Source organism: Anabrus simplex, chromosome 12, assembly GCF_040414725.1.
Source record: "Anabrus simplex isolate iqAnaSimp1 chromosome 12, ASM4041472v1, whole genome shotgun sequence".
Lineage (NCBI taxonomy): Eukaryota > Metazoa > Arthropoda > Insecta > Orthoptera > Tettigoniidae > Anabrus > Anabrus simplex.
The window spans coordinates 40,217,847-40,232,152 of NC_090276.1; the positions used below are offsets into that span (position 1 = coordinate 40,217,847).

The window sequence follows — 14,306 nt, forward strand, 5'->3', positions numbered from 1 at the left end:
GAAGGAACAAAATCTACTTATTTTAAAAAGAAAAGAAGATAACATTTATGATACGTCATAGGATCGTACAATAGGCGTACGATCCGCGAGTTGGATCGTATGATAGTACACAGTGTCGAATTATCGTACGATGCAGATCGTACGGTTAGCAACGCTGGCTGAGTGTAAATTTTTCTTATATGAACGAAGTATAGACACACTGAAGAACAATATTCTGCCACAGAATAGATCAATGAAAGTGCAGAGATGCGCAGTGTGTCTGCGGAAGAACCCCATGTAGTGCCACGTAACTTATGGAGCATATTGTTTCTGGTTCTTAGTTTGGCTACAGTATTTTCCAGATGCCTCTTGTAGGAGAGCGTTCTGTCTAAAGCAGGGCCTCTTAGAGTACATGTACCGGTACATTCCTGGCGCAACGTGCAAAAGATACTTCGCTAGGTTGACCAGAGTGCAGAACCCGACCCTTCGCTTTTGAAGAATAGCGCTGTCTCTCTCTTTCCCTACTCCTGTCTCCCTCTTCCTCACTTGCTCTGCAGTGCTCCACCACCCGAGCCGAGTTGAGCCGAGATTAGCCGAGACAAAACACTGGTCCGAACCGAGCCGAGTCGCACCGGTGCACAGAACCTCTGCACCTCGGTTTGCACGCGTGAGAATTTGGGCGTTTGAGAGGCCCTGATCTAAAGTAAGCCCAAGATACTTGGGGTGGGTGTTGTGCTTAAGTAGAGAGAAAGTTACCTGTTGTAATAAAATAAAATATAAAAAACAAAAATAAATAAAATAAAATAAAATAAAAATTTCACCTGGGATCTGTGACTATGGTCCGTATTGCACCCAGTACACTCTCCTTGGAGAGACTCCAGTAACTCAGACGAATCGCCATTCCAGCTAGTTCTAGATGTCTTATATTACTGTCTTGGTCTCCGAGCATTGGTATCGCTATCATAGGCACTCCGCAGTGCGCAGCCTCGATGACACCCAGTTGTCCTCCATGACCGATATACAGCTTCACGTTGGGATGATCTGAAACAGGACATTGCCGTCCGTTGGTAAGCGTGGATTTTTCAATTAATGCATTGTAATCCACACTACTCACTGAAGTAATACAACTGTTCTTCAACGAAATCACGGCAGTTAATAAATCAATCACCATTGAGCTGCATTGGGGCTGTGACAGATTCCCTATAGATTCCTCAAAAATAAGGTTCCTAGAAGGAAACCATAATTTAATTTCATCGATTGCAAATATTAAGCTCTGTAGGCTTTTTCAATCATGAAATTATCAACTGATGATCCCACTGCTACACTGGGGCGAAATGTTGGTACTTTATTTTCACGATTGAAAAAGCCTACAGAACTTATGTTTCTAGAAAATAGAACTCAGAGAATTAGAGTAGGCGAAGCTTTATCTGTCCTTGTAATAATTAAGAGGGGAATTCCTCAAGACAGTATTATTGGACCTTTATGTTTTCCTATATAGATCAATGATATGAGTAAAGAAGTGGAATCAGAGATAAAGCTTTTTGCATATGATCTTATTCTGCACAGAGTAATAAACAAGTTACAAGATTGTGAGCAACTGCTAAATGACCTCGATAATTTTGTGAAATGGACAGTAGGCAATGGTATGATGATAAACGAGGTTCAAAGTCAGGTTGTGAGTTTCACAAATAGGAAAAGTCCTCTCAGTTTTAATTACTGCATTGATGGGGTGAAAGGTCCTTATGGGAATCATTGTAAATACCTAGGTATTAATATAAGGAAAGATCTTCATTGGGATAATCACATAAATATGATTGTAAATAAAGTGTACAGATCTCTGCACATGGTTATGAGGGTATTTAGGGATTGTAGTAGGGATGTAAAGGAGAGGGCATATAAGTCTCTGGTAAGACCACAACTAGAGTATGGTTCCAGTGTATGGGACCCTCACGAGAATTACTTGATTCAAGCACTGGAAAAAATCCAAAGAACAGCAGCTCGACTTGTTCTGGGCGATTCCGATAAAAGAGTAGCGTTACAACAATGTTGCAAAGTTTGGGCTGGGAAGACTTGGGAGAAAGGAGACGAGCTGCTCGACTAAGTGGTATGTTCCGAGCTGTCAGTGAAGAGATGGCGTGGAATGACATCAGTAGACGAATAAGTTTGAGTGGTACCTTTAAAAGTAGGAAAGATCACAAGATGAAGATAAACTTGAAATTCAAGAGGACAAATTGGGGCAAATATTCGTTTATAGAAAGGGGAGTTAGGGACTGGAATAACTTACCAAGTGAGATGTTCAATAAATTTCCAATTTCTTTGAAATCATTTAAGAAAAGGCTAGGAAAACAACAGATAGGGAATGTGGCACCTGGACGACTGCCCTAAATGCAGATCAGTATTGACTGATTGATTGATTGATTTTCCTTATCGATTGTTTACCTACTGATGTTTGAAGTGTATCAAATATCACCTTTGATCAATTATTTAATCCCTAATTCCTCTTCCTATAAACGAATATTTGTCTCAGTTTGTCATCTCGAATTCCAACGTTATCTTCATATTTGTGATCTTTCTCACCTCATTAAAACTTATTCGTCTACTGATGTCTTTCCACGCTATCTCTCCACTGACAGCTCGGAACATACCACTTAGTCGAGCTGCTCGTCTCCTTTCTTCCAAGTTTCCCAGCCCAAACTGTGCAACATTTTCGTAACGCTACTCTTTTATCGGAAATCAACCATAACAAACCGTGCTGCATTCCTTTGCATATTTTCCAGTTCTTGAATCAAGAAATCCTGGTGAGGGTCCCATACACTGGAACCATACTCTAAATGTGATCTTACCATAGACTTATATGCCCTCTCCTTTACATCCGTACTATAACCCCTGAATACCCTCACAATCAAATTAACAGATCTGTAATTTTTATTTACAATATTTCCTTATATTGACACGTAGGTACGTACAGTGATCCCCAAGAGGAACTTTCCCCCCATCAAAGCAGTAATTAAAATTAAGGGGACTTTTCCTCCGTGAAATTCTCAATCTGACTTCTCACCCTGTTCGTCATCACACCATTGTCTACTGTCCATCTCACAACCTCTCATTCCAGTTCTTTACTTATATCATTTATGTACAAGGTGAAGCCGATCTCCACCGATAAACTTTCGGAGGTTGTACGGGGATACCTTCTGAGTATATTGGTATAGGAGACCCGTGGTCTCCGATGGATCGTTACAGAGTAATAATGTAATTACGATTTATTCGGCTCGTTACCCCAATCATCCTTGTTTCTGCGAAAATACCTTCATATCAGTGAAAAACCTGTAATATGCAATAACCGAAACGTACAACACTAAACACAGAGAAATGCAAAGCCTGTAATATGCAATAACCGAAACGTACAACACTAAACACAGAGAAATGCAAAGCCTGTAATATGCAATAACCCAAACGTACAACACTAAACACAGAGAAATGCAAAGCCTGTAATATGCAATAACCAAAACGTACAACACTAAACACAGAGAAATGCAAAGCCTGTAATATGCAATAACCAAAACGTACAACACTAAACACAGAGAAATGCAAAGCCTGTAATATGCAATAACCGAAACGTACAACACTAAACACAGAGAAATGCAAAGCCTGTAATATGCAATAACCCAAACGTACAACACTAAACACAGAGAAATGCAAAGCCTGTAATATGCAATAACCAAAACGTACAACACTAAACACAGAGAAATGCAAAGCCTGTAATATGCAATAACCAAAACGTACAACACTAAACACAGAGAAATGCAAAGCCTGTAATATGCAATAACCAAAACGTACAACACTAAACACAGAGAAATGCAAAGCCTGTAATATGCAATAACCAAAACGTACAACACTAAACACAGAGAAATGCAAAGCCTGTAATATGGAATAACAAAAATGTACAACATTAAACACAGAGAAATGCAACAACCCTCAAACGTCACAGTGTGTTCAATCTGTTCTGTCAGTGTACAGTACAATACGCGACAAATGCAGAACTGTTCTCTTACAGTTGTTCAAAACGTCGATCAGCATAATCACGGTATCATTGGCTTACTGCACGTTAAAGAACTACTGTGGGGCAAAATTTCGACACCCCGGCGTTTGTTAACCAGCATTTATTATTTTCAGTCCAGTACAGGTACAAAGCTAACTGGGGAAATAAACAAAAAGGAAATACAATTACCATTTTACTCAGAAGTTTTCCCTGAACAACCACTGAAAGTTTGTCGGTGGATTTCGGCTTCACTCTTTATATAGGAAAACATACAGTTTTAATAATACTGCCTTGAGGAATTCCCCTCTTCCACATTACAGGATCAGATAATGTTTGACTTACTCTAATTCTCTGAGTTCTGTTTTCTAGAAATATAGCCACCCATTAAGTCACTCTTTTGTCTAGTCCAGTTGTACTCATTTTTGTCAGTAGTCTCCCATGATCTACCCTATCAAATGCCTTAGATAGGTCAACCACTCTACAGCCCGTTTGAGCTCCTAAATCTAAAAAATCTGCTATATCTTGTTTGAATCCTACAAGTTGAGCTTCAGTGTAATAACTTTTTCTAAACCCGAACTATCATCCATCAAACCAATTAGTAATTTCGCAAACATGGCTAATATAATCAGAAAGAATGCTTTCCCAAAGCTTACATGCATGTTAGGCTGACTGGCCTGGAGTTACCGACTTTTATGTTTATCACCCTTTCCTTTATACACAGGGACTACCATAGCAACTCTCCATTCATTTTGTATAGCTCCTTCATGCAAGCAGTAATCAGTAAGTACTTCAGATATTGCCCATTGCCTTTAGTGTACCCTAGATATGTTATCAATTTTAGCTGCTTTTCTAGTTTTCAACTTTTGTACCTTGTTGTAAATATCTTTGTTATCGTAGGTAAATTAGAATACTTCGTTAGTATTAGTCACTTCCAATAACTGTGAATTATCTTTGTAATTCTGTCTTTACTTAATGCTGACTGAATTTCAGTTTTCAGTTAAAAAGATTGCCAAGAAGGTTTCCACTAGAGGCCATTCATTTTTTGCATAAAACTGGCTTTGCTGGTTGTTAATATATAATCATCACCATCATTTCACATACTTAGAATATCAAACTGCGGCATCCACTTAGCTATCTTCACATTCTTGGGTTGCCCTGGAAGGACGTCACTATCCCACTTCCACAAGACTCGCTGTGGGAGTTCGGCGAAAGCTTCCACCAGAGCCTGGCGTCTACTCTCACTTAGGGTGTCGGCTTTTATCAGCGAGCCCATGCTGAAATAAATAACACCGTGTTCGGCACCATCCAAGAACTCCTGGAATTCCTGTAAACCGAATAATAATAATAATAATAATAATAATAATAATAATAATAATAATAATAATAATAATAATAATAATAATAATAATAATAATGGGCTAGACAAAGAGGCTATCAAAGGAAGAATCAGAAAATTAGAATTGGCCTACAAACTAACCCAGAGTATGTACCACAAACGGGCAATATCCTACATGGCCAAAATCCGACACTATCATTCAGTAATCAAACCAGAAGGATTGTATGCCTCAGAGTGTCTTATTTTGAATAAAAAAGGGGAGCTACAAGAACTGGAAAAGAAAGAAAGGAAGATCGTAAGGAAGATTCTGGGACCCCAGAAAACTACTGATGGAACCTGGAAAAAAAGGAAAAACAAGGATCTTTATAAACATACGGAAAAGATCTCAGACACAATGAGGAAGCGAAGGTTGAACTTCTACGGACATCTAGTAAGAATTGATGAAAGCAGACTGACCAAAAAGATCTTTAAGTACATTGTAGGATTGAAGGCCACCACTAAGTGGGTAGAAGAGGTCAAAAGAGATGCAGAAGAAGTTGGAATTACACTAGAGGTGATCAATAAAAGGAAAGAGTTTAGAAACATAATCAACAAAATCAATTTTTTTGAGGACAAACCACCTAAAAAAGAAGCCCAACCGGATAATCTCTGAGGAGGAGAGAAAAATACGAAGCGAGAGAATGAAAAGGTTCTGGGAAGAGAAGAGAAGAAAGGCCAACAAGCCTTAAGTTCTATGCGGTCCACAGTTGGCCAAATTCGGAATAATAATAATAATAATAATAATAATAATAATAATAATAATAATAATAATAATAATAATAATAATAATAATGGAATTAGCATACCAACTATCTAAGGATACCTACAATAATAAGAATCTTTCAAAAAAATTAAAATTAATTATGGCAATATGGCAATAAACGCATAAAGTCTCTATGCTATGTAATTTGTAGTAACTGCAGAAGTTCCAGCCCCTGTTCCTATTGGGATCCAACCAACAAATCTGTAGATATTAAAAAAAGGAATATTATTTCCTATTTCACCCAACCTTATACGAAACAAAGTAAACTTAATCTACGTTACCCACATTACGTGATCTGCTGAATATGAACAAAACTGTGCGAAGTAATTAAAAAAAATATAATAATCTTGATTACTTCCAACAAACATCAACGACAAATTATTCATGCATTAACTTAATTATTCAGAATCCAATATATTCTACTATGCTAAGTGATCTATTTTATTACTAGGAAACAGTGGCGTGCTTTGTTTTACGTACCACTAACTACTCTTTTACGGTTTTCGGAGACGCCCAGGTGCCGGAATTTAGTCCCGCATGAGTTATTTTACGTGCCAGTAAATCTACCGACACGAGGCTGACGTATTTGAGCACCTTAAAATACCACCGGACTGAGCCAGGATCGAACCTGCCAAGTTGGGGCCAGAAGGCCAGCGCCTTAACCGTCTGAGCCACTCAGCCCGGCGGATTAAATATAAGCTCGCACATTTCTTTTTTTTTATCAGATTATTCAGATCACGAAATTAATTAATGTAAAAGAAAGACGTGGAGAGTCCGACTCCGCGGTGTAGGGGCAACGCGTCCGCCTGTCGCCCGGCGGCCTCAGGTTCGATTCCCGGCCGGATCAGGAGTGTCCTTAACGTTCCTTTCCTCACATTCAACACTTTACACTTCCTCGATTTCCAAATACACGCAGGTTCCTAACATATGGTGCAAGTAGGGGCAAAAGATCTTTCTAGGTCGACGCCCCGAACAAATAGCATTTTTTTAAAAAATACATGGAGAAAAAGAGAAAGTCTGTAGAGAATTACGAGTTTCTTTTAAAGGTGAAATACGTACGTTGGCCATTTCAGTCAGTTCATCCATGTAAAATTGAAGATACTGTAATAAAATAATATTACAAAAGTAAAGTACAGAAAATTAACATACCACCGTCGGCAGCCCTCAAAACGGCTGGGCACGGTCAGCCACAGTCGATCACTGTTTTATTTTACTATAAGAAAGTGATTAAAAACTAGTGTTCAATAATTGTTTTACTATGTTTTCATTACCCATATTAAAACACTTAACCCTCAGACTTGACTGCGTAAGCAATAATACAAAAATCAACACAGAGCATTGGAAACCGAAGCAACGCCTTGGTCAGGTTTAGCAAGCACGAGGAAAGTGGAAATGAGAGTATATGCGCGTATGCGCGATTCCGGAGAATGAAGCTGCCAAGTTTTGAAAACATATGCTAAGATCCGAACCTTACTCCGTTTGCGTTGGTTGACTACAAAACAGAAACCCAAACTAATAGAGGCTGCCCGTAAGCGAAGAGGGAGAATGTGGCATTTATCAACAAAGTAAATGTTTTCGAGGTCAAAAATATGATCATGACATTTGTATTTGTTGTTTAAACGGGACTTTTGCCTTTTACGCAGAACTCGGAAAAGAACCTATTTCACACCCTGTCTCGCTTCCATCGACTACGATTCGAACTGTAGCCCTTTTGATGAAAATGGAATAGGTAGTGAATATACTAGACTGTGATACTCTTCCTGAATTATGTGAACGGAAAGAAAGACAAACCATTTATTTGATGCTACTGTTCTACGACTCGAGGTTATTACATATCGCAATGTATCCTCTAAGTTTTCACCGCGAAGTGTTGAACAAATTAATAATGTTTGTGATATAAAACAAACTCCATCTATCAGTCACAGTGAGATGCAGATTCCATGCATCTCGTCAACATCATCTTCACTAAGGAAAGAGTGAATAACAGTTAAAACACAGTTCAAAAAATTAGAGGAACATGTTTTGTAATGTCTGGTATGTGAACGTTAATTTGGTAGATGGGGTTCCAATGGTCGTACAGCATACCCTTGAGACCTTAGCTACTCAGGTTATGTCAAATCGAAGTTATACTCCATCTGTAGGCGTAGCCATGCATTAAACTGTCAGGTGACACCTCAAAAAAAAAGCGAATAGCGGTGCGTCCGTCTGTTGCTGTGAGATACAGACTACTGCCCTCATATGAGCACGTTGTACGTAAACCGGTACATCCCATGAGACATCTTAACGAGTTTCAAGTCGCAAGGGCCGTCACTTTGATTCAGGAAGGATAGACTTTTCGTCGTGGTGCTGTGGATCTCAATGTGTCTCCGTCAGTAATGCACCGCTTGTGGAATCGCTACAGTGAGACAGGCAAGTTCACAAGGAGGGTTGGACAAGGTCGTGGACGTATGACAACCCCATAGATTGACCGACATCTGACCAGCTGTGAGTTGCAGCGTCATTCAACATCTGCCAGGGAACTGCAAAAAGACAGGAGGGTCACTGAAGTCACGGTGTCTGACCAGACAGTAAGGGACAGGTTGGGAGAAGTCTCCTTACCACCCACACGTCCTGTTCGAGTGCCCCGTTCAACGCAACAACATCGCGCAGCTCGCCTTCTGTTTGCCCGTACCCACGTCAACTGACAACTTCGCCAATGGAGACCTGTGTTCTTCACAGACGAGTCCAGATTTCCCCTGACACAGCGTGATGGACGTCAACGTGTATGGAGGCGCCGTGGTGAGCAGTACATGCCAAATGTTGTCCAGGAAGGCGACCGATTCGGACAAAGTTCTGTGATGGTGTCGGGTGGCATCAGTATTGAAGGCCGTACGGATCAAATCGTCGTCCGTGGTAATCTTACCGCTGCGGGGTACATCGAGCACATACTGCTACAGCATGCGTATGGTGCCGGCCCTGAATTCGTACTCATACACGACAATACCAGGGCTCATGTAGCGCGCATGACCAGAGCTGTCTTACGAGAACTGGACATTCAAGAGATGGAATAGCCAGCAGTGATTTCCGACCTTATTCCCATCGAGCATGTGTGAGATAGCCTTGACGGAAGTGTTCGTGGGCGTCCTGTTCAACCACAGACTCTCCAAGACCTCGAACAGGCTCTCATTGAAGAATGGGACTTCATACCGCAACGAGACCTCCGTCGACTTATACGGAGCATTCCATGTAGTTGTCAAGCTGTGATAACGCGGAGGATATACACCATACTGAAGCTCTCCAACTGTGATAAAAATCCACGTTGGAGGACTGTTATCACTTTGTTTTCGCCGCTATTTGGGCATTTCCGTTCGTGTTCTGAAAATGAACGCGGATCCATCGATGTTCTTTTGTGTACTTCAACGGTAAAGAATAAAGGTTTAGTTGGTAATATACCTGAGTGTGAAGTACTGTTTTGTGGAGCATACGTTCAAAAACATGTTCCCCTCATTTTTTTGAACTGTATATGTATTATCACTTAGCATTTTTTCTAGGCTTAACGCTAATTTTGACGTTTTGCCCGATTTTTTGACAAAAACTTCATTCCCTATGTTTCTTAACATTATGTCTTTAGGATATATCTTACCTGAGGTAACTTCTTTACTGGAGATATGTGAAGACCAGCAAGTTCTATCACTCCTGGAACCTGTGGCCGTGGTCTATTGATACTAAAATGGTGGTTAATAAAGAAGAGACTGGCATTTCGTTGGAGTTCCCACAAGGGAGGCAAGGTTTCACCGAAATACTTCCGGGCGTACCATTCCGCTGGCCAATCGAAGACAACTGGTGATAAAGTTTTAATAAAAATATAATGGACAGTGTTGAAGAGACGTTCCATGAATGTCATTTTGACAGTGCTGGGCTCGAATAAGATCGGAATATAGGATGGATTATCAGGATTCCCAAATCTCTCACCGTCAAGAAATGGTATACCACAAGAACTGGCAGCGATTGAAGGTGCCTTGAATTTGTGAGCGAAACCTAAGAAGCAATCAGTATTGAAGAGTTCATAGATGATGAGGTCAAAATGTTGATCTGAAGAGATGAGTTCTTGCACTGGAGGGTACGATAAGCCGAAGTTACAGACGAAGGCTCCAAGAACACCTAACGATGGAGTGTTGCCGAAACGTTTGGCGAGAAGAGTTTCGGTGAAAGACACGGCTGACACCGACGGGGCGTAGTCTGGTAAACAGCCCCTCAGACTGATGTCCGTATAATTCGCTAAAGGCTTCGTCTGTGGGAAATGGCTAACTACGACCACTTCATGGCCTCGTCGCGCAAGGGTCTTCATCAACGGCTCAAAGAAATCAAAGTGGCTTTTACCGAAATGAGGGAAGAGGCCCAGGATCCGAGCACTGCTGGTCACATCAAGTGTTGTGCACAAGAGTAGCAGCAATGGAAGAAGTGTTACTGGTGGCCACATCTAGAACAGAGAAAGGAATACATCTAAATCTTAATCTTGTAACCATTCGAAAATTGAAGATAAATAGAAAAAAATACAATTTGCTTTCTGTCACACCGACACAGCTAGGTCTTTTGGCGACGATCCAATAGGAAAGGGCTAGGAGTGGGAAGGTAGCGTCCGTGACCTGCATTTGATTGCTATGAAAATGCTTATTTATTTATTTATTTATTTATTTATTTATTTATTTATTTATTTATTTATTTTAGCCGTCTAGGGCTATCAGTCATCACTGATCTGCATTTAGGGCAGGCGCCCAGGTGGCAGATTCATTATCTGTTGTTTACCTGGTCTTTTATTAAATAAGTGCAAACGCCAAAAATCTCACGCGTGCAAATTGAGGCGCATCGGTCCCACTTGACTCGGCTCGGACCAACGCTTCGTCTCTGGGCTACTCGGCTAAGCTCGGCTCGGATTTGGAGCGCTACGGAGCAAGTGAGGAAGAGGGAGACAGGCGGAGCGAGCGAGACGGGCGTGGGAAAAGAGAGAGACAGCGCTATTGCTCCAAATCGAGGAGTGGGAGTCTGCACTCTGGTCAACCAAGCGAAGTCGTCTTTTGCACCATGCACCTCTGAGAGGCCCTGTTTCAAGGCCTACCTCTTCCTGTAAATGAAAGAAAAATGAAAGTGAATTCCACAGCCTGTTTTCAGTCACGGGATGAATGAAGCCCCCATCTAGCGGCGAGGATAGGAACTGTGCCCGCTGCCGAAGCCTGTCTCACTCCTCTGGGGTAATGATTAATGACTAAGAGATGAAATGATATTGGAGAGTGTTGCTGGAATGAAAGGTGACAGGAAAAGCTGGAGTACCCGGAGAAAAACCTGTCCAATCTGCACTTTGTCCAGCAAAAATCTCACATGGAATGGTATTTCATCCACGGAACCCAGCGGTGAGAGGCCGGTGCTCTTCCGCCTGAGCCACGGAGACTTTTATAAACGAATATTTGCCCCAATTTGTCCTCTTTTATTCCTACTTTATCTTCATATTGTGATCTTTCCTACTTTTAAAAACACCAGTCAAACTCATTCGTCTACTAATGTCATTCCATGCCATCTCTCCGCTGACAGCTCGTCTCCTTTCTCCCATGTCTTCCCAGCCCAAACTACGCAGATTTTCGTAACGCTACTTTTTTGTCCGAAATCACACAGAACAAATTGAGCTGCTTTTCTTTGGACTTTTTCCAGTACTCGAATTAAGTAATCCTGGTGAGGGTCCCATACACTAGAATTATACTCTAGTTGAGGTCTTACCGGAGACTTATACACCCTCTCCTGTCGCACTCCTCTGGGGCAATGATTAATGAATGACAGATGTAATGAAATGATATTGGAGAGTGTTGCTGGAATTAAATATGATAGGGAAAACCGGAGTACCCGAAGAAAAACCTGTTCCGTCTCCGCTTTGGCCAGCACAAATCTCACATGGTGCGACCGGGATTTGAACCACGGAATCCAGCGGTGAGAGGCTGCCGGAGCCACGGAGGGCAATATGAATTAAATTTTGTCTATGATAACGGACTGGGCGTCACAGAGCAGAACCACGAGCACGAGCCGCCACTGCTCTGATTCCAGTTCATTATCCATATCATTTAGGCCTATAAATGTAAGAAAAAAAATAAAGGTCCAATAATACTGCCTTGAGGAATTCCCCTCTCAATGGTTACAGGATCAGATAAATGCTTCACCTACTCTAATTCTCTGAGTTCTAGAAATATAACCACCCATTCAGTCGCTCTTTTGTCTATACTAGACTTAACTAAAGTTGGCGTCTGACAGGTAAAGTTGGAGGGAGGAGCATTGCACGTGCCATTTCACGATGTTGCCACATTCAAGCATTCTTTTCTACATGCTCTTACCCCTGGCTTCCGGCTCACTTGTTCCCTCCTTCATTCTGACCACTGTGACCTGTTGTAGACTACCTGGCCAGGCGGTGTTGTCCCATTTGCGATCACTCTTATACAAACAATCAGGTTCTTATCAGCGACAGTGACAGGTTTGGCAACTCCCAGCAAGACGAGCTGCCCTGAAGTTTTATCTCCATGGCAACCGCAGTCGCCCCACCCTCGTTTCCATGGCAACCACACAGCCACTCCCTTTATCCCGCCTCGGCAGGCAGTAAACGGACCTCCTTCTAAGAAATGTCAGATACCAACTCTTATTATTAGCAGTATAATCTAATTTTACACTAATTATATAACAAACTTAAATAAGTATAATAAGTAGAGCCCAGATATCCATGCCCTACCAAAAGGCAAAACATGCACAATAAACTGGAAAATATGCGCTATCGAAATTCAGTTCCTTTTGAAACACTGTTTTACAACAACCGTAATTTCTCCAAATTGTCTTCATAAGCTCATCCTGTTATCAATCAGCACATTTTTAAGCACAGAAAATGACCTTTCTACGTCACAAGAAGCGACATGTGCATACTTAAATGAAGACATCTGGGACAAAATGAAATCAAATTGTACGTCTTTGCATTTTTCATCTCGATACGTCTTTCATAAGCTTGACGAATTCAAAAATCAGGATTTGAACGGATCACTGTTCAGCGTATCTCTAGCTGCCGCAGCTACTTCTCCGTGCGATGATTGCATATGGTGATGTCTTCAAAAAATTCTAAAGACTGAAGCTGCGATAACAGAGGCTTACGTCAATGTTTACTTAAGCAACAGATAAGAAAGTGTTTGGTTAATATATTTATGGGATCTCTACCCTATGTATGCTACTAACTTTGGTTGTCAGATAGAATGCCAGGAATACAATTCTCTCCGTTTCTCAATAACAGACATACCGTAAAACATGGAAAAACGGTCCGAAGTTCCACAAACCACCATTAATAAAAGGAACTGGGGTTCAGAGGGCCAGCGCCTCAAACTCTGAGCCACGTAGCCCGGCACATTTAACTCTAGTTAAGAAAATAGCGATATTATTTTTGCGAATTAATATCAATAAATAAAGAAATAATATTATATTTATAATAGTTTGAATTACTTGAACAAGAAAAGACATGGAGGAAGTTGGCATCAATCCAAAAGAAATCTTTAACAGAGCTGTGCTTGGAGCTAAATCTGATAAATTCGAGGGGTTCCAGGAAAAACAAAATGAAAAGTCCAAGAATATGTCGTCAGAGGAGAAGAAGATGAACCACAGCGAAATGGTGAAGAAGTTCTGGGAGAAGAAAAAAGGACTAACCAGCAAGTGAATTGTTTACCGTGGTTGAAAGTAGGAGGCCAAAATTGAAGACGAATAATTTTAGTTAATTATAATTGCATTATAATTTATTTATTTATTTATTTATTTATTTATTTATTTATTTATTTATTTATTTATTTATTTATTTATTGCACACCTCAGGACTTAGTGTCCCAATTACAGTGGCAACTACGTCAGATAAGCTACAATTAACATGGTGTCCGACTCGTTGGCTGAATGGTCAGCGTACTGGCCTTCGGTTCAGAGGGTCCCGTGTTCGATTCCCGGCCGGGTCGGGGATTTTAACCTTCATTGGTTAATTCCAATGGCCCGGGGGCTGGGTATTTGTGCTGTCCCCAACATCCCTGCAACTCACACACCACACATAACACTATCCTCCATCACAATAACACGCAGTTACCTACACATGGCAGATGCCGTCCACCCTCATCGGA

The 14,306-nt window shown here is 41.0% G+C and overlaps 1 protein-coding gene across 1 annotated transcript in view; it reads right to left on the reverse strand.

Moving 5' to 3' along the window:
* LOC136884527 (UDP-glycosyltransferase UGT5) overlaps positions 1 to 14,306 on the reverse strand; it is a 29,132-nt gene that overhangs the window by 10,016 nt on the left and 4,810 nt on the right. Inside the window, exons 2-4 of the mRNA XM_067156764.2 lie at positions 9,779 to 10,615; positions 5,120 to 5,342; positions 801 to 1,020 (exon numbers count right to left, since the gene is read on the reverse strand). Coding sequence (XP_067012865.2) covers positions 801 to 1,020; positions 5,120 to 5,342; positions 9,779 to 10,615 — 1,280 coding nt within the window. The remainder of the gene's footprint in view (positions 1 to 800; positions 1,021 to 5,119; positions 5,343 to 9,778; positions 10,616 to 14,306) is intronic.